The 24,949-nt window shown below is 43.6% G+C and overlaps 1 protein-coding gene across 5 annotated transcripts in view; it reads right to left on the bottom strand.

The window, feature by feature from the left end:
* Positions 1-24,949, bottom strand: part of UNC13B (unc-13 homolog B) — a 176,022-nt gene that overhangs the window by 102,861 nt on the left and 48,212 nt on the right. For 4 of the 5 annotated variants that reach the window (XM_078862355.1, XM_078862357.1, XM_078862360.1 and 1 more), the window contains exons 4-10: positions 19,110-19,227; positions 18,519-18,642; positions 18,106-18,179; positions 13,471-13,528; positions 11,390-11,425; positions 7,662-7,878; positions 1,996-2,118 (exon numbers count right to left, since the gene is read on the bottom strand). In XM_078862355.1, the coding sequence (XP_078718481.1) occupies positions 1,996-2,118; positions 7,662-7,878; positions 11,390-11,425; positions 13,471-13,528; positions 18,106-18,179; positions 18,519-18,642; positions 19,110-19,227 (750 nt within the window). The remainder of the gene's footprint in view (positions 1-1,995; positions 2,119-7,661; positions 7,879-11,389; positions 11,426-13,470; positions 13,529-18,105; positions 18,180-18,518; positions 18,643-19,109; positions 19,228-24,949) is intronic. The other variant, XM_078862358.1, reaches the window with a different exon arrangement.

Here is a 24,949-nt window from a genome sequence, read left to right as displayed (position 1 = left end):
GAATAATCTTGTGATGCACAGATTGTGTTTTTCTGTAGTTGTTTTTAGCATTTGACAGTTCAAGTGGCAGTGTGTCATGGTCCAATACACCGCCATCATTTCGTAGATTTTCTAAATCCGTAAAATTGCCTTTCGTGTTAATTCTCTCTTGTAGAAATTGCTCTATCATATTCCTACCCTGGGTGTCATAGTCATCTTCTCCTATCTTATCGTCTGAACAAAACTCAGAAGGTACGATTCGTGTTTTGTCTTTCATTATAAACTGGTTTACGCTGCTGTCCAATGAAGAATGGGGCAGGTTGAGACAGGACAGCAACAGAATGGAGGAAAAGGAAACACAAAAAATAAATAAACATGCAAAACAAAATGTTAAAAGCATACAAAGAAAGATGCAGAAAATATTTTTTAAAAGGCACACAAAATGTGATAAAAAATATATAATTGTTACATGGTTGGTATTTTCAAAAACGTGTGAACTACTATAGAAATACAACTGCGAGATTCCGTGGTTATCATTCGCACACGATCACAGGAACGCAGTAGCAAATGGTTATAAAGAAGACGAACAAGCCAACCTTAAAGACAAGCAATGGCAAATCACAACAGCACAGAGTATATAAATACGTACATCAAACATCGTATAACACACATATTTATTTGCCTCTAAAAGCCAGGCCAACAACAGCCAACAAAGCATTTAGAACTTCAGAGCACAGTTGTAAACAAAAAACATCACAGCCGTACCAGAAGATGTTTTAACTGAAGAACCTCAGACATTGGTAACCCAACCCAAATTTTCAGGAGTGTCTACAAAGATTGGTGGATGTCCTCTAATATAATGTGACATCAAATATGAGGACGGAAGACTACATTGTTAGACTGTCCTTGCAGAGCCCTGGGCGTCACCGAGACATTTCCCATTAAAATTAAGGCTTGTGCATAAACAGCACATGACTATCCGCTTCACCAAAAGCTCCACGTATTTTTTTTGTTAGTTTAGTAGTTTATTTATTAATATTTTTATGAACTTTTAAAAACCAATACTAGCAACTGATGGGTGTGTGTTTGTGAATGAGCATGTGTGCATCGCTTGATTCAAAGCAAATCTAGTGCTGCTTCACCAACGACTCGGCTAGACCCCAAATGTCTTCCCGACCACACTCACTTAGATGTTAAGTAGGATCTCTGACTCTGTGCTGCATGCGTGCCTTGCAGCATGCACCACAGAAATGTGCTCAGGTTAAATAATAAAGCACATGTGCCAAAGGATTCAATCGTGTGGCAAAGCACATGTCGATATCAATTTCAAATTTCATTGGTGCGTAAAGGCAAATATAACTTGCGTTGCCTAACTCTGATGACAGATCGTAGTTTAGCGAGCTGGTTTATTTGTCTTTCTGGCATTTATTTTGCCCTGCGCATCATTCTGCGTGAGTCGTTGCTAATGCTCCTCCATCTACAGAGTGGATATTTTGGACTCAAATTCTGCACATATGGAAATATAATTTCAGCCATACACATTATCAAAGTTGAAAATGTACGTGAAAATGTTGTTCTATTTTATTGCATAAATATTAATGTACAATTGTAAAGTACATAAATATTTAAAGGCAAGAGTGGACATGCATTCGGAATGCATCACTGACTGCAACATAAAACTGTATTCTGACCCAGTTGCATTTGGTGAATTGCAAAGGAGATAGAAACAGCATAACCATAAAATAACCCACCCGTATATTTGAACCAATTTGTCACGAGGCATCGCTGCACGCGGCTTGACGTGCGGTACAAAAAGGTACTCGACCTTTAATGATTCCACAAACCCACAAATGGTCGTCTAGGTTCCGTCTTCGCTAAATCACCTTTGGGTACAGCTTCCAGCAGCATTGGACTCAAGCAGAAAGCACTGATCATGGACAAAGGCGTGCTGGAGAAGAGCGTCAAATGGCACGACACTGACAGCCCACCAAGACGAAGACCTTCGACAAAACCCACCTATCGGAAAGATCTACAGACTGCCTGCTCTCGACGGAGTACTGCCGGCTCGTTAGCCGGCTAGACCCAGATGCAGACTCTAGATCACTATGGCCATTTGTAGCGGACTCTATGCTATCACAGCTGTGGGACACACGTTAGGTTGGGAGGGGGGAATGGGGAGAATGAGAGACGAGGTTAGGAAACATTGTAGAAAAAAATAACTAAAATCCAAAGGTGTCTCGCATAAATTCTGGACTTCTGTCACTTGATTAACGAGCGTTTCAAATGTTAAATTTTGAAAGTGATCCCTTTGATCTCGGCTCGTTTGCCGGCGACCGCACAAACGTCCGCGTTCTATTTTTTGTCAGCACGCCCCCTATGCAGGAAAGCCTGGCCGTGCAGGCTAGCAATCATAATGGACACGTGTAAATCGCTGCGTGTGTAAATGATACATCTGTTAAATGGTTTTGCAAACAAAGGACTGAAGTGACACTGAATATAGTGCTATGGTGTCACCTTTCAGAGTCATTCTTCGATGTGATCTCACATCCATTTGGGAAGATTAGATGATTTAGGAACTTATACTAAACACTAAATTAAGATTGAGTATAGGCCACTTAGAAAAAATGGAGGCCGCCCTGGCATCCTGCCTCCCCAAGGCTGTGTGTGTAGGCTCCGTATTCTCAACTCTTAATCCTTGTTATTTACGGGCTCCATGTACAATTCTTCCGATTATTATTATTGAATGGTGAGGATTCACATGTGCGAGTTATAAGACTGTAAGACGGAGATTAAAAATAAACTACGTCACAACTTTGACCCTAAAACATGACTACATTCAACTTTGACCCTAAAACATGACTACATTTCCACATTGCATCAAGAAGCTGCTGCTGTGTCTGTTTGAGAGTATCCTCCACATGGCCGCTCCGTGTCACATGGGCCATGGCCTACGGTGACATGTGGAGCACCTTCTTTGCGAATTAATTACCAACAGACACAAGCGAGATCGCCTCGTGCTTGCTGTGCTACATCGAATAGAAATGTAACTCATGACAGGAGGGTCCTCCAATGCGAGAGGGTGACGTCACCCTCTAGCACACGTCACTGTGGGAGAGGTGGAACATTCATCTGAACCTGGAAACAGCCACTTACTCGGCATTTCTTTTGCAAAGAAGACCTGGGGAAAATACAGGGATTACAACGCACGTCGTGAAATACGACTAAATCGAAATAATAGGATTGACCTGAAGAGCATGATTTTTTAACTCTATGTTAATTTAAGCAAATGTGTTAAGTGTAAAAAAAAATGTTGCAACTGGAATAAAACTGAAAATGATATACTGTATATGAACAAAGTATAACGATTTACAGTCAGTCAATCGAGTGCTGGATGAAGGGCTCTCCATGCTGTGTGGGTCATGGGGTTGATTGATCGTATTTCACCGCACTGCTAAGCGTAATAGGGAAAACCAGGACTGGTTCAGGTGTCTCTCACCGCTGGTGCTAGCCATGGGCAAAAATGTAATTCAGATCACTAGGTTCATAGCACAGTGCATTAACCACTGCGTCACTGCTCCCTACAAAATTATATGGGTAACTAATAACACAGCAGACCGTAGCCATTACGCAGCACAGTAATCTTGAATACATCTGAACAATTACACAGAGAGCTGCTTTTCAAAACCAGGAAAGGAGCCGAGAAGCCGTTGGCACTAAGATTATCTTTGGCAAGGGACACCTTGATCACGAGAAAAGTGCAATAAACAAACCAATTACAAGACGTAAACAAAAAAAACCTCCATATCAATTTAACAAACGAAATACAAAAACTAAATTATGGGTCCACGTTAAAGTGAGATGCAACTAAAGCTACTTGTATTTATATTGTCCGAGTAGTGCATGCAATATTCGACTGAAGTCTGTCTGGGGAAGGAATATCTTAAAAGTAAAGCATATCCAAGTTCCACGTGTGAGGAGGGCACACACCACACGCAGGGAAATGATGCAGGAGCCATTTATGAGAGTTTGTGCCTCGTGTATTTGTACGGAGAGGAGATTGATTAAAACTATTATCCAACACGTAAACGAGTGCAGCAATGGAGCACTCTGGGACATTAATTAAATGTTATGTTCCACGTGTCAACATGAAAGCCATCTATCATTTGGAGTGGCAAACAGAAAGGCCCCTAGAGCCACATGGTGGGATAATTTCAGGAAAAAAACCTCGGAGCTTGAAAGTCAACCGCGCAACATTTACAGGATCTGACAGAAGCGAGGTTTCCTGGCATCAACGACGTTGACCCAAGCCGGTGTGTGTGTTTACAGCTGAAGGCAAAGGTGCAACCCTGCAACTTCTTGCTCACACCGCTGCTGGCGTAAGGGCCTCCCCACTCGAGGGAGCTCCAGTGCCCCCCTTTACAGGGTAATTTGGTAGACTCTTGCAAGTTGGTGGAATCTTGCACTCACACTTTACCCCACCACACGCGTCCGGCCGATAAACTATGCAGTATCCCATTTATATTGCTGGGTGGACAGAGGAGGGTGGATGTAAGAAACTTGCCCCATTGTACAAATGAGGATAAAACCGATGACCTCTGCCTTGCGAGTCCAACCATCATGCCACACGGCAGTACCTCTCTGTTTATGGCATGCAGGTCTATTTTTTAAATGGCAATATCAGCCTGCATTGTTATTATTTGGATAATGTTTTATCACTTATTTCGGAATGGCCTAGAGCGTATATCCACAATTTTGTTGGTGTAACAATCTTTTGATAAGATATGAGTGCTTATTATACAATAATTTTAGAATTATCCATTATATAATGAGGCAGGTTATGATATAATTTATCTCCAAGCAATTATTTCAGTGTATCTTACTTAACATTCGTAGTACTAATCGTAACGAATTGGGTTTTGTAAAATGAGACTTTGTATCTCTAATTGAACATTTTTACTGAATAAAAAAGGGAACTAGTTTCATCTCCTGAAATATTTCAGACGCTAAATTCGAGAGAAAGAGTGACACACAATGGATCCTGTTCTACAATAGTAAAGCACATCCCCGTGTATAATCTTGCCAATTCTACACAGGTAAATACAGATCCAAACCGCAGTACCATGTACACGTGCGCGAGACAAGTGCGAGAGAGCAGGTACACATGGAACAGTGCACTAACATGTGGCAGGATTCACTGAAATGAGCGAAATAAATAAATAAACGAGGGCATGTCAAATTGCCTCTGGGTGCAATGCATGCCATTTGCCAATCATGCCGCATCTTCGCCAAAATCCGATTTTTTTTATACCGCGTTTTTGATTTGGTCCAATTTCACAAAGCAATGTAATTTGAAGGCTTTAGATTAGATATAATATATACTTATCAGATATGCATGGGCTATATGGACAGGACAACATAATTGTAATGCAGATCATGTCAGCGGTTTTGTTACATTTTAAAATATTTACTCAGTGTGGAATGTCTGACGTCTGCTAGGTAGGGTGCAAGGATACATATCTGTCCAAATTATTATTAGTTGTTTTGGCTTTGGCACAAAGACAAATACAAAGATCCCCCGTAAAGCCTTAACAGACTGCTGGGACAAGTGCTGTTAGCGTGCACCTATGAAGGCCGGCACGGCACATGAGGGGACGGGTAGCCAGCACTACACCTGGCCGCCTTTTTCTCCTCAGTGGCGATGTTTACACACCTAACCAGGTACTAATTTGAGGCCGAGTCGACCTAGGCGAGGCCCAGAACTGGTTCAGATAATCGTCACTGGTGTTGGACGTGAATGGGAAGCAAACTTGGGTTGCTAGGTACGCAGCACAAAGCGCTAAATGCTATACTACCGCTCCCCACACACGCGTGTGTGTTTTATACATTACGCTTGCAAGATTAATCTGTTTAGCTTAGTTTAGGCCCTTACACGAAATGTTTATTTTGTCCTTGTATTTACAAACTTGCATATTCTGAACACTCCGAACATCCCGTCCGTAAAACGTGCTAACCCCATGGCTTTTATCCAAGACGTCTTTGTATGGTCTTCTTTACATTTAGCTCCATCCGTGATGTTATTTACGAACTTTCATTAGATACTCCCAGTTGCATCCAATTGTTCAAATTGCTTGTAGACTTAATTCGCTGTGTATGTTGCAAATTGTTTTATAATGTCCTTAAGTGGGCATTCTAATTTCAATGGTCTACATGATGTCTGTATAGCCTTCAACGGTGAGAACTAATTAAAATAACATATCACAACGCGATTTAAAACATCAGCTAATATGTTAAAAATACATATTAATGCAATCCAAAATCTACTTTTAAAAACAAGATTTTCTTTTGCCATCCATACCCTTGATAATAATGGTCATCATGAGCATTTTCTCAATCACTGCAACACATTCTGGAGAAGAGGTGCGCTAATGTGGATGATAAACTACAACATCAATGGGGCTGGCTACACGAGTTAATGGAGGTGTGAAGAAAGTGTTCGAACCCGGATGGCGAGTGTTTTTTTTACACTTTTCATGTTAAAAAGATTATTCAAATATAATGTAATGTAAAATCACGCGGTGTAAAATCATACAAGTTTCAGTTTGATGAGACATTTATGTTTTACCATGTGAAAAAACAACGTTATTGTCTCCAGTTTCTCAACTTAATTTACAAATGAGAATATTTGACGTATGTCAATGTCACTACTTTTTTATCACTCAAAGAAATTCTCGTCTGTTTTTCGATACACGATAGTGGGGCGATTCAAATTAGGGATGGAGAATGTGACATTTGTATTTGTATTTTTATTGTTACACTTGTTCACCCAGGAAAGCTGCACTGAGGCTTATTTCCCGGAGGCACCTGCGAGGCAGTAGGAGGTGATGCAGCTGCCGTGGGGGGGGGGAGGGGGGGGTCATCCCAATTGTGTCATTCGCAGGTAACGGTTCAGCACTGGCATATTTGGCCAATACCAGTGGCATGTTGTGAATATATTTTTTTCTGTCTCAAGAATCAAACACAGTTTGCAATGCACTGCAAGACTGGGTCTCCCGTAGGTTGACTCAGCCTTGAACGAGTAAGGAGTGCAGTGTATAAACATGGGCACTGTGGGAGACAAAGACGGCTGGTCGTGTTGCTGGCCACGTCACTGCCTCGTACGCCTCATCAGTCTTATCAGGTGCTCCCGAACAAAGCTGTCACGTGCTGTGGCACTCCACGTTTAGAAACATGCATTGAGATAATTTAGATTATGTTGATGCTATAAGTGTCCAAAAGATTGTTCACTTTGTTGAGCTATCATTTGTGATAGCCAGGTCGCGTTAATAGCTCAGTGGGCTTTGCCTGGTAGGACGGGGATGGGTTTGTTTAATTTGTACGTATTTGGGTGACGACTTGTTTACCTTTCTTGCACTTTGCACTACTATCATGTTTTTCTACTGTTTGTTGTTGTAACGTTGTCACCCACCCTACGGGACATCTGTGAATCAGAGCTTCATCGCTCACCGGATTCCTCCTGCGGTATAAATAACTTAGTATGATCCTAACACCAACAGTGCGATAAATGCCATACGGGAGAATCTTTGCCTTCACTTTGTAAACAGACGCACGCACGCACATTGCGAGAGAGAGAGCGACAGCGCTGTTACCCCACCCCGCCCCCATGCACAGAGTTCGTGCCGCACCTGAGTTCGCGGTGGTCCGAGTATCCCCCGTCGGCGCGGGTGTCGAGGGGCGACGTGGGCGTGTGCGCCGCCTGGCGGCCGCGCTGGTGCGCCGGGTACTGGTGCGCCGACGCGTTCGGCTGCGACGTGCTGTGGTACTGCGGGGGGATGCTGTTGCTTGTCTCGCTGCGGTAGTCGCTGTCGCGGTCGTCCACCGCGCTGTCCGCGTCGTCCAGTGCTGAGGATGGTGGTGGGGGGTGGGGGGGAGAATGGGCACGCAATGTGGACAGCGGATGGAGCAGAGACACGGGTCCCCCACGTGTTTACACACCGTGACAGGCACTCCCCAAACGAGCGTACACCAATACACCAAGTTCAAGGAATAAGGAACGATGGGCACGTCAAAATGACTTGCGATGCCCATTAGAAAACGCGATAAACGTGACCACACAGGGGAACGTGTAGCTTTGAATCTTGTGTGGGACCAAAATGAGGCAAATGAGCCTCATGGAAGATTGTGTAACAAATAGTTTCTTCTGGAAGGTGGAGCTAGTTTCATTGTACTTCGGGCAAATATGTGACGATTTGAACAGAAGATGGGTGCATTGTAATTTCAATGGAACACAGCTTGACATATGGGGGATGGACCTCTTGATGTTTGCTCTGGTATACTTTCAGCAGACGTGTGTTTGGAGAGATGAGCTCTCGCAACTTCTCAGCAGTTATGGCAAACTGAAGTCGCTGAGCCGACGGAAAACGAAGTTATATTTTGTGAATAATAACACTGACTGGTCAATGCCATTGGCCGATGCATTTGAGGGATGTAAGTTGGTTGTGGGCTGCTTGTGAAAATCAATGTTAGAATACAAATTTGCTGAACTGTGTAGAGTGAGGACTAATTCATAATCTACGGTTGTTGGAAAGCTTGTAACACCACAACACTTGGCTTTCCCTCCCCCCTCAAATGATGTGGCTCTGTTGGATTGCATTAACACATTACACACCATGGATATTAACTTGATTTATTCTTAATAAAAAACACATACTCAGCGAATTCACTCAGATTAACACTGGCAGAAGAAACACCTGATCTAATCTAAATAATCCACCGTTCTTAACATCAAGTGAGGATTGAGGTGCTCATCTCCATTGGCTTTCCTAAGCCAATGGTGGAAATTCCATATTCATATGATGAGGACTTGTACATCGAATGGATTACCACTGCTCACTTTTTAAATTAATTTCATGAACCCCAGAGGTTCTATGGGCTACATGGACTGGAAATTAAACTCCAAACGCTGCCACAGTGGTTCAATTCTAACCTGTCTGAGCTCAATTTCGAAAGCTAGAGGGTCATCAAATAAAAAAAATATTGAAAAATGTATTCTACAATGTTAACCATTTAGATTTATACGTAAACATTTTTTATCTGTAAAAGGAACTTCTAAAATATCCGCAGAGGAAATGACACATCCATGTATACCTCTGTGAACCCTGTAATTATGATTACATTGTCTTTGTAAATTATCATAGCCTTAGCATCCAAATAGGAAATGATTCGCATCATAATTGTTGGTTTGCAGATGACGAATGAAAGTGTCCCTCGTGTTTTCATGAACAGGACTATCCTTACATGCAATTACCCTTCGACACTTTCAGGAAAAGCAAATACCATTGTGCATTGAAATGCTATTTATGTAAGGAAATGGTTAGTATTCTAGAGAAAATCATTAATGGATTAACAAAAATGTTAACATAATCAAAAACAGTGCTTTGTGGACACTCCTATAATCTGTTATGCGATGCAACAGTTGGTTCTACTTCAATACAAATCACATCGCCACCGAAGTGAAAACTGCTGTATTCAAATGTATGCCCGTTATGTAAATCTAAAACGGTTGTCTTCCGTCCCCCTTCTCCTTATTTCAATTGTACGACTGGCATTATGTCTGGAGATGAAAAATCCATTCGGATATGTAAACACTTATCAATTTGCCTTTTTTCTTATTTTTACACAGGAGTGGAAAAGGCAAAGATCCCCTATATAGTCTCAATAGACTGCAGGGGCAAGTGTTGTTAACGAGCAGCATCGATGAAGGCCAGCATGACATTTGAGAGGGCGGGTGGCCAGCACCGCGCCAGGCTGTCTTTGTCTCCCTCGTGAAGATGTTTGACACACCGCACCAGGTACTCAGTTGAGGCTGAAGCGACTTGCGGGAGGGGCCCAGGACCGAGAATCGTCACCGATGTTGCGAGCGGGAATTTAACTTGGGTCGCTGGGTTCGTAGCGCAGCGCGCTAACCGCTATGCTACCACTCCCGTCACACTTCACATTACACGAGGCCGATATCTCTACAAAATGTCAAACTGATAAATATATATTTCCTGGCAATCTGATATTTTTACAGTTGACTTCGCACACACTCATACTGGTTAATCTTTCACACAGGAATAATAAGCTGAGTCAACCCCCAATTTGGATTTCATCTCACAAACCTTCTGGCTTTACAGATCAAAATTCCTGATAGTCTTAGAATACCGGTCTGTGTTGCCATTGGATATTAAGACAGGACAGTTAACAAATCTCTCTTCCATTCATTGTTCACGCGTTTCCCATCTTACCTTCTGCAGCATTCCTCTGTCGTTTCCTAAGTGGATTATGTATCTTGGTGACACGAGGACTGGTGCATCCGTTGTTATACTGGGCATGTCAAAGACAAGACCCTCAGCCACGAATGATACGTGAAAACGCGTAGATCCAATACATGACATGCCTGAGAATATTAATGATGACACCAGTGGCTCTTTATGGTGATTGGCGGTAGCAGAAGGAATATTGGTATTGATTCAAGTGACGTCTGCTTGCTGTCGATCATTTCAAATGGGTTGAGAAATGACGACTGAAACTGCGGGATTGAACATCATAGTCTAACACGGATGCTTCCAGCATATTCAGCCTGGTCCTATGTTATCAAAACAATTAAATATCTCAATATTTATCACAACAGTGCAGGTCTATTTAAGTCCATTTATCATGTGAGCATCATTCATATCATTTGTTATGACGCTTGTTTACCCAGGGAGGCCTCACTGAGTCTCAAGACTCAGGAGGGTCTTGCCAAGTTTTCACAGTAAGGAGCCATGTTGCTATGATTAATCCCAACTGAGTAATTTGCAAGTAATTCTATTGGCAATGGGATGTTTGGCCAATACCCGTAACCTTGTATGGGTTGTATTTCATCTATGGGAGGAAACCGGAGACCTCCCAGAGGACAGCCAGGCAGAACAGGGGGAAAACATGCAAACTTCACACTGAAATCTTCTTGGTTCTTTCGGTAAAGTCACGTGGCTGAAACGTCGTGAGAATTATTTTATTATGTTTTATTTATTATTATTTTATTACTTCCCTTCTACGTGACTTTACCGAAAGAACCAAGAAGATGAATCCCTGCTGCAGTCACGAAAGCTTTAAATCGAAATTCACACTGAAAGGCGCCCGAGTCGGGAATCAAATCCGCGTCCTTTTTTGTTGAGGCACAAATGTTACCACTGCACTATTCTGTCGCTCAGCTAACTGGTATATTCTGTCCATTAGTTATGACAAAATACATCTTATAATGTACACAAAATTTGAATACAGAAATGACAGTTTGCGTTGTAAAGGCACAATAAATAAACCTTTGCTAAATAGTCACGCCAATATTTACGAACCAAACGGGATAGATCTAAATGAGGAAACCGTTACATACTTTGTTGGTCACCCCATCCGAAATAGGTCCAGTTGCCTGCGTAGATGCAAGGTGCGCAAAAGTAGGGGAGGAAGGACAGACAGGGAGAAGCGAGACTAACATCAGGCGATGGCTACAGGCCAGACACAAATGGAATACGGAGGAGCACTGAAAACATTTTTAGAAGACCGCAATCAATTTTGGGAGCCAGACTGGAGCGGAATGCTAATGATGATTTCCAACACGTTGAACACAAGTGCGGCCACAACGGTTTTCTTGCTCCAAAAATGAACAAGTGGGATAAAACGTGGTGCTTCCACAGTTTTCCATCGGCCTTGTTAATGTCGCTTGGGATTTATAGAAGTAACATGGTTAGAAAGCAAGACATGAAAGTTGTGTATGAGAAATAAGACGACTGTGTTTCAGAGAAAGCTCCTAGTAAGATCTTTAACCAACATTTACATGATCATTAAAAACATATCTTTTCAATTTCCTTACTATTACATATAAACATTCTCAAGTCATTAATATTTCTACTCAGGTGTTTTTTCCCATACTTATTTAATGATGCAACATTTGAATTACAACCGGCTAGACCTTTAATGCCAAAAGATTGCTGTGTGGTTTTTAAAATTTACAAAACATTATAGAAAAAAACTAAATTAAATAACGTATCTATATTGTCCGCTATTTTACATTTGACGTAAATGTAGGGCAAGTGTTTTTTTCCCCAGTGCCACCAGACATTTACCAATGGGGTGTGCCGATGCACAAACACAATCCCCCACCACCGCCATCATTTCGTTTTCATGGGTAAATGCACCGAAGAGCTCATTTTCCTCCCCATTTCAGCTGACAGAATGTAAAACGTGAAAGATTGTATCAGTTTATCATGACAGAGTGAGTACTCTGAAAGCATACGTCACCTCCACGCCACAAGGTCTGTCATTTTATCAAAGTATTTTCCATTAAATGCAAATGTAGTGACGACAGAAAATTGCTAATTCTAGGCGATCGACAATGCATTATGGCTATCATTTTTAAAATGCACCATCCCAAGAGGCAATTTAGGATATGTGGTGAGATATTCAGCATGAGTCCAGCATAAAATATCTTAATTTAGCACGCAGCACTGGCGCAGAGCCTCGTTTCATTCTGAAATGAGCAGATGAGCCATTCAGTAAAAAGAAAAACCCTGGGAGATTTAAATCCCCAAATAGTGACATCGCACGTAATAATGATACGTTGCCAGCCTTCAACTCCAAATTGGATAGTAACCAGATTCAAATGTCCAACTTAAGTGCAGAACAGGTGCCATCAAACCAGGGGCAGCTACATGTTTACACACACACACACACACGCGCACGGGCACATGCATTTCCATATAAACACAAAGGCAACAATGCGTTACAAGTAACACAAATCGAACTCGAGAGCACATGCACACGAATGGCACTTGAACGCACCTGCAACAAGATAAACTCCACAATGAAGCCGCAATGGCTTAGTGGCAGGTGACAGGGGGTGTGCTGCCCTCTGGCGGATTTTACAACTTACTAATAATGGATACTGTCAAGAAATAAAATCCACACAAGAGCATTAATAACATCTCTTATTAACTGGTGTTAATTTTGCCCTGCACAGAATGTGGAACGTTATGCGGTTGGCATCAATGCCTCATTCAATCAAGCAGGCTGAAAACATTTTATTTGGTATGCATCGTAGCATAAATTTAAGCACTCATGCAATGGTTGTATTTGAAAATTGTAGACAAAGTAGATTAATTTTCAAATAGCACACCTAAGTCAACTGATGTACAAACTAATGCGCGTAAGATTAATTTAATTTGTATCCGTACATTTTTCATATACCTGTGGTTTCAGAGGCTGAAATAAAAAGGTTCAAGAGAAGTGAGAAAGTTGACAAGAGACTGAAGCAAGTCTGAGCCATAAGTGGCATGCAGCAAAGTAAAGGTTTAAGCGGGGACGATCGTAGCATGGAAATGAGAATCAAGCAAAATAATTTCTGGGTTTTATACGTCTCACTCGCACGTTTGGTCTCACACACGGTCGGAGGAAAACGAGCAGAGAGTGAAAACTTACAACACTGCATATTTGTGGTCGGAAGGGGCTTCTTCTCCACTGCCTCTTGGAAGTTGTACTGTCGCACAAAGACAACGCACATTTCATTTGTCACGCCATGCACCATAACGCTTGCATCTACAATCGCCGTACCCTTCCCATCGAGCATCAAATTTGAACGTTGGAACGTTAACCGATTGAACATTGTAAGGTATAGTGCACAGGTCGTTCTTTTGTGATGTACAATAGATAAGTCATTTTAAAGAAACACGCAAAAATAACAGAATGTTTGAAAATACAGAACGTGTCTTCATGGCCGTACCGAGTAAACATGCAACATTGGGTCAGCGTTGGCATGTGGTTGGAACCGTTGGGCCAGTGTTGGCAAGCGTTTGCCCAACGTTTAATCTTTAGTGGCTAAATGCTCATTATTTTTACTTCGTTGTATTCAACATGGTTTAATATCATATCACGGCGTGTTCAACTAACACTCACAAGAAATTATTAACATCTCCGATTCCTGATATCATCTTTCATTGCAGACTTCTCTTGAACGCATTAAACTTTTCTATCTGAAAACCACCGCTGTCTGGGCCATGGCGCCATGCCTGAGTGACAGCGTTGTTGTGGCTGCTGAGGATCAAGTGGCAAGACAGAACCCCTGACACGGAAGTCCTCAGCAAGGCCAATATCCCCAGCATCCACACCTTGCTTGCAAAGGAACAGCTTAGATGGACTGGCCACGTGACCAGAATGCCCTGCGCGAGACTGCCAAAACAAGTCTTCTTTGGCGAGCTGAAGAATGGCAAGCGAGCGCAAGGTGGCCCCAAAAAGCGCTACAAGGACACCCTTAAAGCTTCCTTGGAGAGGAAGCTTTAAAGCTTCCTTGAAGAAGAGAAAGCTTTAAGCTCTACATCCTCCCTGACCTGTGCAGTGTGCCACAGATAATTCCGGGCTCGGATTGGCCTGTTCATCCATCTGCGCACTCATCAAAACCCAACAAAATGACAAACGTGCCATGGTCATCATCAACTTGATGGACGAACAAGAGAGATAGAGAGGGCTGCTGCTGCTGCTCACAGCAGCTGTGGAGGCGGCTCTGCTGTGCCACTCATTGCGCTACCAGCAAGGGCAGCAGGGGTAGCAATGGAGCAGGCGCCGTGGGATGCCAGTTGTGCTGGGACGATTACTTGACGACTGATTTGTTGTGGTCTATTACGCGGGCCCTTTTTGTTAAATGGCTGCCGCCCCCACATCCTATCTCATGAAGGTGGGAAACCCCCTGCGAGCTACGGCCAGCATGGCGCAGCCGATGAAACCGATCACCCATCACCGCCCGTCTAGGGGCATGCGTGGGAATAGATGAGGCTTTTTTTCTTGAACGCTTTTCATGTTATCCGATTAATCGAGTAATAGAACCGTCAATCGAAATACAATCACTGAAATAACTGGGGTGGGGGAGGGGGTCCAGCTCTACTGCAAATCATTTATTTGCATCGAGAGTTAATCGGTGCAGAGCATTGCTTTGCAGCTACGATCAACGACGCACTGAGGCTGGCCTTGATGTCACCGGGTTTCTGGCATGTGCGTCAGTTGTTTATCTCCTTTCACTTTCCCTGCCTTCCCTGCCGCTTTGCTGTGATTTCCCGTACGTGATTATCTGGCGGGTAATGCACACAAGGGCCTTTTGAGTTACCGGCTGCTGCAATTTGAGGCTGAGAATTTGGTTCTCAGCCTCTGCCGGTTAAATTGATGTGAATCACGCCCCACGTAATTTAATGTGCAACGACCCACTAATGGTTTTGTTTCATTTTACGTCACGTCCTGTTGTTATCACAAAGTATTAAACATGTTAATTACGCCTCTGTTCATTTTGAAGCTAAAATACACGAGGTTATGACTTGCGTATTAAATTATATCACAGTAATTGCACTCGTTATGACATATATACAACAGGTGACATGACCCCCCAGACTTTAATGAAAGTTAAAAGCAGTAGAGAATAAGATTTGTTAAAAAATATATTGTGGGAAGCACGATCCTTCAGGCATGATGCACGTGACCATACGTCTGCACCCGTGCCCACGATCAAATCCACGTGGCCGACGGCGATAATAACCACCCCGTTTATTATCCCTCAAATTGAACATTTAGGTTGAGTTTTAATGCGACGATGGCGCTTTGAGTGGGAGATTTGTGCCAGAAAGGTGCCATACACATGTAAACAAAAATGAAATTGACTTGACTCCATGCACGAGCTCCCAATGCCACCGAGGCGTGGTAACACAACTGCCTCGTCATCATCATCGTCGTCAAGATCCTCCTCGGCCTTGTCCCCGCCGAATACCACCCCCCCAATCAACCTCCCCCTCCCTCCCATTGCAGCAACCAAGGCCTCCTGTCAATACTCCTAATCAACCTTTTATTCGATTTTTAGTGCGCTTGTTTACAAGTCTGAGTCTCAAGCCTCTTTCTCATTCGGGTCCTGCCAAGTTTTAGCAGTAGTGGTCGATGGTCGATGGTCGCTTTGTGGATTCCAATTTGAGAATTTGCGTGTTATATTTCAAATTTGGCAAATTTGGACCATGACGCCGGCGCATGTTGGCCAACTTTTGCAAAATTACGTCACGGGATCTTTCGCATCCGCCGTGAAGCACACCGCAGCGATGACCAGGGCGGCCGCCGAATTTGAACCGCGAACTTCTGCAACAAGCGGCGAGCCTCTCCCGCGGGGGCCGCTGCTCCTCCTCCTGCTCAGCTGTGCGCGGGTCCACGGAACTCCCTCCCCCCCTTGACCATCTGCACTGCTGAGTCCACCACCTGCTGAGTCCACCACCTGCTGACTCCACCACCCTCGAGACCTCCTCCTGCTCAGCTTCCATCCTCGTCGTCTTCTACGCGCTTTGTCCTGGTGTGCCATGGCGGCGAGATGGTAACTAGCTCGCCTGGCATACAGGAGGTCGTAAGTTCGATCCTGACCCTGACGATGCCTGTGTATTTGGAGTTGGCATGTTCTCCCCGTGGTCGCGTGGATTTTTCTCCGGGTCTTCCGGTTTTTCCCTCCACATTTAGAAACGTGCTTTTAGAGTATTTGGCTGTTGCTATAAATGTCCACGTGATGACAAGCCACTTCGTTGCGCTATGCTTTGTGGTCAGGTCACTTCTGAAAAATAGCTACATAGCTCAGTCGGCCTTACCTAGTAAAATAAAATAAATACCCAGCCCTCTTTACCCATATCCTTTCATTCATCTCCTGATACGTGTTATTACACCACTTTCTCTGGTGCCAATTCTGTATGAACTCTATAAAGATGCAGTTGCCTTGCATTGAATTGTGTTTGTGGTAATTTTAGAAATGTTCCTCCAGAGAATAAACGTTAATGTGTTTTTTTGCCAGGTTGGCAATATAATTCACTCTGGGAAAAATGTGAGCGCGATTTCATCTTTGAGTAACGTTTAACTCCCTCGCGAGCCAACCGCAAGACAATGCGAGCAGGAATTGCCAACGATGACGCACACACGGTGCTCACATCCACACGTGAAGACACCTTCAATTCCCTCGATGGATTCTCGGAAAGCCGCTTTAATATCCAATGTAGTCAGAAAAGTATTATCAAGTAAACCATCATCGCATCAAGCAAAGGCGCCTACGAAATTACTTTTGTGGCGCATTTATAGCCAAATTGAGTTGGAGTTTTATTTGATATGTTCCACCGATGATACCGTTTAACCAGTTGCCCGGCTTTTACAAGTGAGATCCGTGGTAGATGGGCACAGCAGTAACAAAAACAAAAGACAAAGATCAATCTTGCCAATTGCTGATAATTTATACCATCTTAGCTCTAAAGGTAGACAGTGAAAAGCCAAAGGCAACTGCATTCCAAACAACGACCACCATGACCATTCTCAAATTGTAAGTGTGCACCCGTGCATAAACGATGCCTTCTAAATGTTTATTAATAGTTTTTTCAATTAACTCAGATGTGTCAAATATTTTAATAGTTTCGGGCATTGCAAGTTGTTAGCTGTGTGTTTAGATTGTTATACCAAAAAAAGAGAAATGCTGAAAAAGCATCTGAGAGCGTTTACTAACATGCAGGCACATTAACAAATGCACACCTAGGACCATTATCAAGCCCTTTGGTGCACAAGAAACACAACGCAGCGAGCAATTTATGACACATTGAAAGCACATTGCGTGGTCAGTCCTGTTAGTGACACGGGCAAGGTACCCAGTGTGTCGCGTCATGCTCAAACGTGTGGGGGGGGGGGGGATTCTCATCGGTTGGCAGTCTTTAACAAGTGGAGAAAATTCCCCATTCCTAATGGAAGGGACCAGTCTTTAAACAAATCAACCAAAATGTTGATTTCCCACGATATTGACTCTGAGTGGATGATGGGACGAAGTCAATTCAACACTGGGAGTTTAATTTCCAAACTTCTGATTGTGAGTCATGAGCTCATATCATCACCCAATCATCAAACAAAAAACACCGCTTAAGGATGAGGTGAAAAAGTTAACAGCTCTTTGTGCATTTGGAATAAATGCAGTTCACTTTCTATTGCGATCTAAAACGATCAGTTCCTGCATGGGGCCTAGAAAATTGAATTTTCTATCACATTTTAGGTTTCTTTTTGTATTTAGAGTTCCAATACCTCGTCGTGATCCTGCAAGACGTTGAGTTGCTCGAGCTTCGTGGTCCAGTACTTTGCCTCCTCCTCTGGGATGTCTGCAGCACACAAGAGACGACAGCCGCCGTTCAAACACTCGGAACTTCACTAGAGGCGCGCAAATGGAGGGGCATCCCGGGGATTCATCATGGACAATCAAGCAATTATTTGCAGACCTTTGTCAAGCTACTGCTGGGTGAACTGTAACCTGGTAACCGTTTTTAGAATCGATTAGAGGTTCCTAGAATCAGGAGACGTATCTGTTTCGAGTGTAATTTTAGTGATAAACGCACCAAGTCACGAGACGCCCTGGACACTATGAACACACATGCATACAACCTATCAACATGCAGACTTACTATCTAAAACAAAACATGATCATGATGAACCCGCCTCACCAAAGGGCAGCTCGAAGCGCGAGTCGAGCAGGATCTGGTGCGGCGTGGGGGTCTTGGTGCCACATATTTCATCTTCCTTCATGAGGACTTCAGCGTCGAGGGTTTGCCATTCTCCTGGGCCCTCCTGCCATACCACGGCAAGTCCACACAAGCACAGCCATCGTGTCACCACCCATATCACAGCATACTCCATTCAATTCAGAACAGATCGCAGATTCTTCTTATTATTCCTGTGGTTGTTTATCCCCAAAAAACACGTTGATTGTCAAGTTTCGCAGTCACGGGCAATGTTGTTGCCATGTGTAATCCCAGTTAAGTAATTGAGTAATTTTGCGGATCAAATTTCGAAATTGGCAAATTTGGTCCTTGACACCGGCGCAGAATGGTCTTCTCTTGCGAAAGATGCCAAGGGGTCCTTAACGTCAGCTGTGAAGTCGACGGCATGCAGTATTTTTGATCAATGCGCACTGCAGTATTACTCAGGCCAGCCTGCCGGAGTTGAACAGCAGACCTCTGCAACAAACGGCAAAGCCGCTACCGCTGCACCACGTCAGCGCTCCCAAAGGTGTCGTGTGCGGGTGGTGAGCTTGCCTCGTTCGAGTGCTGGATGTCATTGAGAGGAATCCACGAGGTGCCAACCATCGTGTCCCAGATGAGTCCTTTGTCCCATACCTCCACGATGAGGCCAAGATCCAAACGGTTGATCTCACTGTGGCGAAACAGAAAAACATGCCATGGCTCCGAGGAACAAGGGACAAGCAGGTCTGTACATTTCTACACTGGGGCTGCCAAAATGGGTAATTTTTTCAAGTGCCCTAGATGTAGTTACCGTATTCTCAGGATTATAAGATGCTCCGTAACTTATGGTCAGTGTCAAGATATACAAATCTGCACAACAACAAAAACAACCGCCGTTCGCCACTAAGTGGCGAGAACATCACCACGGCACTTGTGCCAGGCTCAGCGCACCACACTAACAACGCACATATACCTACTGGATTATAAGACACTCCCAGCTGTTACATTAAAATACAAAGTTAGACTTATAATCCGGAGCGTACGGTATGTGGTATGCGGTGTTCAATGGTACCGTGTGCCTCTCTGCACTGTTATACCGTGCTGCCAAACACACGCCAAGATTAGTCAACTCGCGACAATGTATTTCAAAAGCAATCAAGCCTGCTGTAATGGAAAGTAAAACGTGTTTGTCGTTTTGGCACATTTAATTTGTTAAGAACACGAGATCACAAGCGTTTCGTGCGATTAGCTTAGGCCTCTGCCATGCGGCTCTTAGCCTTATCATTTCTGACAGGTTGCAGCCTCGTTCATTGAAAGGCAATATGGGAAAATGACACGTGTAAAAAAATAATCATCTGGAAAGCATTTGATAAAAATTAATACCAGTTTTGCTTATGAATATTTGATGTACAACACGGCTGTTTCTCGAAATAAAATTGTATCAATACTGCAATGAGCGTGTGCGTCTCTGTCTCCCCGATTGCATTTTCTGACAAAAAGCTGAATCACCAAACATTAATATGCAGGCAACAAAAACACACACAAATGCATCGTACTTTTCTATGAAATGCTTCTCCGATTTGGTTTAAACAAAGCACGTAAGCAGCATGAGATCATTTTTATTAATACACAATATGAATTTATATTGCAAACCATTTGCCTGTGTAAGACTTGTAAAAACAACACATTGACCTCTTGCCCTGAAAGGAACTTCTGCTTTTATTTGGAAGTTCATTTCAAGGCAAGAGGAGATAATGATTCTACCAGAGAGTGGTAAAATCACCATCAGTATCTCCTTTACACATACAAATACTTTCTAGCATGTGGATCCATGCAACTGCATAGGTTTTTTGTAATTCTGCATTTTCTGGTTGTACAGCTCGTTGTTCGGCAATGTCCAACATTTCCCACCAAGTGTTGGGGAGCTTCATCACATCGCAGTTTCCCCCATGAAGTAGACCACACTAATCCTGCACGCTCGACAGGCGAGGAAAAGCGTTCTCCATAGCAAGGCCCACGGGCCACTGGCGGCCCCTTGTGGCCTATAGTGCGGCCCCTGATGTGTGGACCCCGATAATAGAAAAATGTGAAACACCCCCCATCATCATCGTCGTGCTGTTGTCAAACCGCCAATGGTTTCAAATGTGTGGCGGCCCTCACACTGATGATGTCTTATCAGCGAAAGTGGCCCCCCCTCTGAAAGTTAGTGAAGATCACTAGGCTAGGTCATCGTCATGAGCCTTGCCGCAGGGCAACTCGGTTTCAACTTAGCACCCGAAAAAAACAGGGTGAAGATCCTTGAAATGCCGCAAAAAATTCCAAAGGCCACATCAGCAGCAAAATAATCATGATAAACGTGCTCTCATCGGGGCGTTTAAAAGAACCTTCTGCCGAGCAGAAACAGGGCGCATTCGCATCGGACGTGCGAGTGACTCGCGAGAAGAAGGAGAAGACTGTAACGGTGTCCTTTCCTCCTCGCCAGGAGTGGCGTTCTGATCTTGGCGGCGCCGCACGCTACGGGAGACCCGGTGCACTGCCCCTACCGATGGGCCGGCTCAGTGCCACGCGGTATTGCGGGACACTGGGCAGCGGACGCAATGCATTTCTGAATGGGGAAATCGACAGAATGGCACTTGGGGAAAATGTATAAATTAAACATGTTTAGGGGTTTTATCTTGCTATCAGGATCGTCTGTGATATTTTCACAACTACTTTCCACCAAAACATGAATTCAACTCAGAAGTCTCAATGAGCCCCAACACGGTTTAAATCCGGACATTGTATTTAATTAACTTAGCCTCTGTGAGGAGTGGTGTCGCCATGGTCAGTGCCCTGCGTTGTGAACCCGTCGACCCGATTACGATCACCAGCCAGTGGAGAGTGACATCTGAACCAATCATGGCCCCCTCACCTCCCACCCCACTTCACAACTAGCACTGACCAGCGTGGCGAAGTATGGGCAAACAACCCCCACGACTGACACACCATGGGGAGAATATTTGTCCGGAAGTGGATTGACAAATAAATCTGATTGACAAACTTTTAAAACTTTGAGCGTAAATATTTCAAAATTAGTCAAATAAACGGTTGAAAAAAAGAGTTGCAAATATTCTAAATGGAGCTTTTCAATTTCGGAACATTTGTTTAATAAATTACCGTTATATAATGACAACTGACGGCCCTTTGTCAATCCACTGTTAAATGAAGGCGTCCCCACGCTGTGCGAGTCGTGAGGGTCGTTTGACCATGCTTCACCGCGTTGGTCAGCGTAGGCTGGTTAAGTAAATATATGGGCATTGGAAATGTTCGAGTACTCAAACGACACAATAAAACATTTGGCAAGAGGACATTTGCCAGACAGGTGACTGTGCCTGCCATTTAAAAGGCCCGTGAAGCCAGACCCGAGTCACAATGCGCCTGTCACAATGCCTGCCAGACCCTCATTATGCCCTCTATCTTTCTGTATAAAGTAATGACATTCCTTCACGGTTGCCATTTTGTCATCCGAATGCAAATTATACACTGGTCGAAATAATAAAAAGGGTAACTATCAAGCGATACAATGCGTTTAACTTTTAAAAAACAACAATGAAGCCATTAAATTTATCTACGGGACCTTTTTTGCCAGTATCAAAATGCTGAAACAATAAAACATGTTTTACCCTTTCTTTAAATAAAACAGGAGTTGTGTTAAGATGTTAAAACACCAAATAGATACCTTTTGCAATGAATCAAGTAAGTATTAACCACACGTACTTTAGGCAAAACGTGCAAACAAACATGCTCTGATAATATATGCATTGTCTTTTATAATATGAGTAATAATGATCATTTATATACATTTTGTCCATCCACGACTGGGCAAAGACCTCCCCATGCTGTGCCAGTCATGGGGATTGTAAGTTTGTATGTTGAACTTCTTTCGCACCGGACGTAGACAACCGCGGTAATCAGGAGAATGATCGAATTCACCGCACAGGTCAGTGAGGTTTGGTCAAGAGAGGAGCCCAAGAGCGGTGCCGATATCACTCGGCAATAATACGAGCCACGGACCAAAATCGAACGCAGGTTAACGGGTTCACATTCCAGTGCAAAAACCACTTATCCACCACTCCCATCACGTCACGTTAAACCACCGCACACAGAGTATGTCATAAGCATTCGGTACTGTCGTTTGGGTGGCTATAACCTAAAAATAAGACGTGTTTCATTGCATACAATATGTGCTCTAGTTACACTAGCTGGCTGCGCTTAGCACCTCGCTTCGTTTTCCAAAAACACGGCTCAATCCTGGGAACAGGTCCAGCATTCAAAGGCTGTGCATCAATCTCACAAGTGCTCTTTATGACCCCCTGTATTTGTCGAAAGTTCACGAAGAAGAGCTCATCCATTCAGTCCTCCATACGATTCGCTGGCCTGACAACAATGCCTGCGCACGTCCGTTCTGACACACGCGTGGCACACAGTGGTTCATTCATAAACAGACGCGAGCGTTTATTTCCGTGAAATATGTCGGAACAACTCCAATGGGCAGCAGTCATACATTGAAACTGAAGGATTTCTCCACAATTCTGGCAGTCGCCTGATGAGGCTGGTTGTAATAATCGGCGAAACGTTGTGCCCGACTTATAAATGTCGTGGGTTTACTCTCCAACACACCACCGGTGTGCTGGAGTAAAGAATTGGCACGTTTTGTTCACGTGACAACCCTTACTAATTGGCTGTGTCGGGTGGTGGCGGGTTGAACGACACATTAATATTTACATGATCTAACCCAAAATAAATCCTGCATTAAGTATTAAATTATATGTTCATTGAATTTATTACGAATATTTTTAGGAAGACGTTTTCTATTTATAGAGACTACATGATAACGCTGGCTTAAAGCAGATGCACCGTGAGCTTAAATTGAAAACTTACATACGCACCAAATGTGTATTGTAAGATGCTGACATACAGATTGAGATTAAAGGATGATAACATAATACTTTCGCCTGCTGTATCACTACACATGCGTACAAAACGTGCATTTTACAAAAGGGTTCAGGATGACACAATATGGAAAAGCATCATAATTTAAGTCAAACCACAGCTTTTAGCGATGCCTCACGGAGGCTCGTTTCACCATAACCCAGCACCGTCAGCAGTGTAGTCCCGCAGAGCTCACAGACACAACCTCTGCTGGTAGTGTCTGTTTCTCATTTAATTTAATTTGGGTGGCCGCGTATCCCAGCAGTTGGCAAGACTGAAAACATTCAGCAACCAGTTCAATACATTTGAATTCCGACAGCTGTCCACTAATGCTGTGGGGCATTGCAAAAGCGTGGCATCTGCTGTAGATGTTTTAGACCTTGTGACATCAGTACAAGCGCGTGCCCTTTTGTGCATACAGATTATCCCGAGGCCAGATTAGAACCACGGTGAAAATTTGCCCTCGATTTTAAATGGGAAAAAAATTACTCGTGTTCATCAAGTCATTACACAATCATCATCTCTGGAGGGTGATGACCTCGTGAATGTGATTTGAAAATCCAAGTATAACCGACACCATAAGCACCTCGCTACAACTAACACGTGTGAATAAATCAAGAGGACATTTCCAGTGTGACGCTGTTCGTTAGACTCATCTCGCAAGGCGATTGCGTGCCCACTCGCAGACCGCAATGTAACGACGCGCAGCAAGGTGGTTTTACGGAGCGGAATGAATCGACGCCCGCCTTCTGCCCATGGGATATTTACGTAGCCGAAGCACGGGCAACACCCAGGCATCCTGCTGATTGGACGCGTTATTTTATGCCAAATACGCCCCCACACCACACACGCGGCACAGCAGAGAATTCACTCGGGTGGGCAAAGGGACCCCCCCCCCGCACGATTGAAGTGAGGCCTGTTCATCATCTCACGCCCATATCTACGTGTGTGCTCCTACACATCGCCACCAATCCGATTGCTCGCCGTGTTGTTCACATTTTTATTTTATAAAAGGTATACTTCAATACATTCGCATACCATAATTTATTTACATAATGTTCTATTTTCGTTCACTTTTGTGAATATATAAAGGCATTGCTTATGTGATTTGGTTGTAAAGTGCCAGATATATTATTTAGGAATGACCGATTGCGGGCTAACCAAGCTGTGCGTCGTGATCCTCAGGGGTAGAGTGAAATTTGAAATTTAAATTATATTTTTTTACATTAATTTACATTTTGCTAAAATGAACAGTGACTAGAAACAACATAGAACATATGGTCCCTGAATACTTAAACACGGTGACTATGTCAAATGCTCGGAAAATCCAGGATGGATGAACACAAAGTGATTGTGCATGTGAATCATCCATTCCTATGATAAGAGCCCAAAGGGAAAGCATTACGCCATGTGCTTTGCTGATACGAGTCTGTGCTCAGTCC

Source organism: Lampetra fluviatilis, chromosome 13 (genome assembly GCF_964198595.1).
Source record: "Lampetra fluviatilis chromosome 13, kcLamFluv1.1, whole genome shotgun sequence".
NCBI classification, from domain to species: domain Eukaryota; kingdom Metazoa; phylum Chordata; class Hyperoartia; order Petromyzontiformes; family Petromyzontidae; genus Lampetra; species Lampetra fluviatilis.
This window is presented reverse-complemented; position numbering and strand designations above follow the sequence as displayed.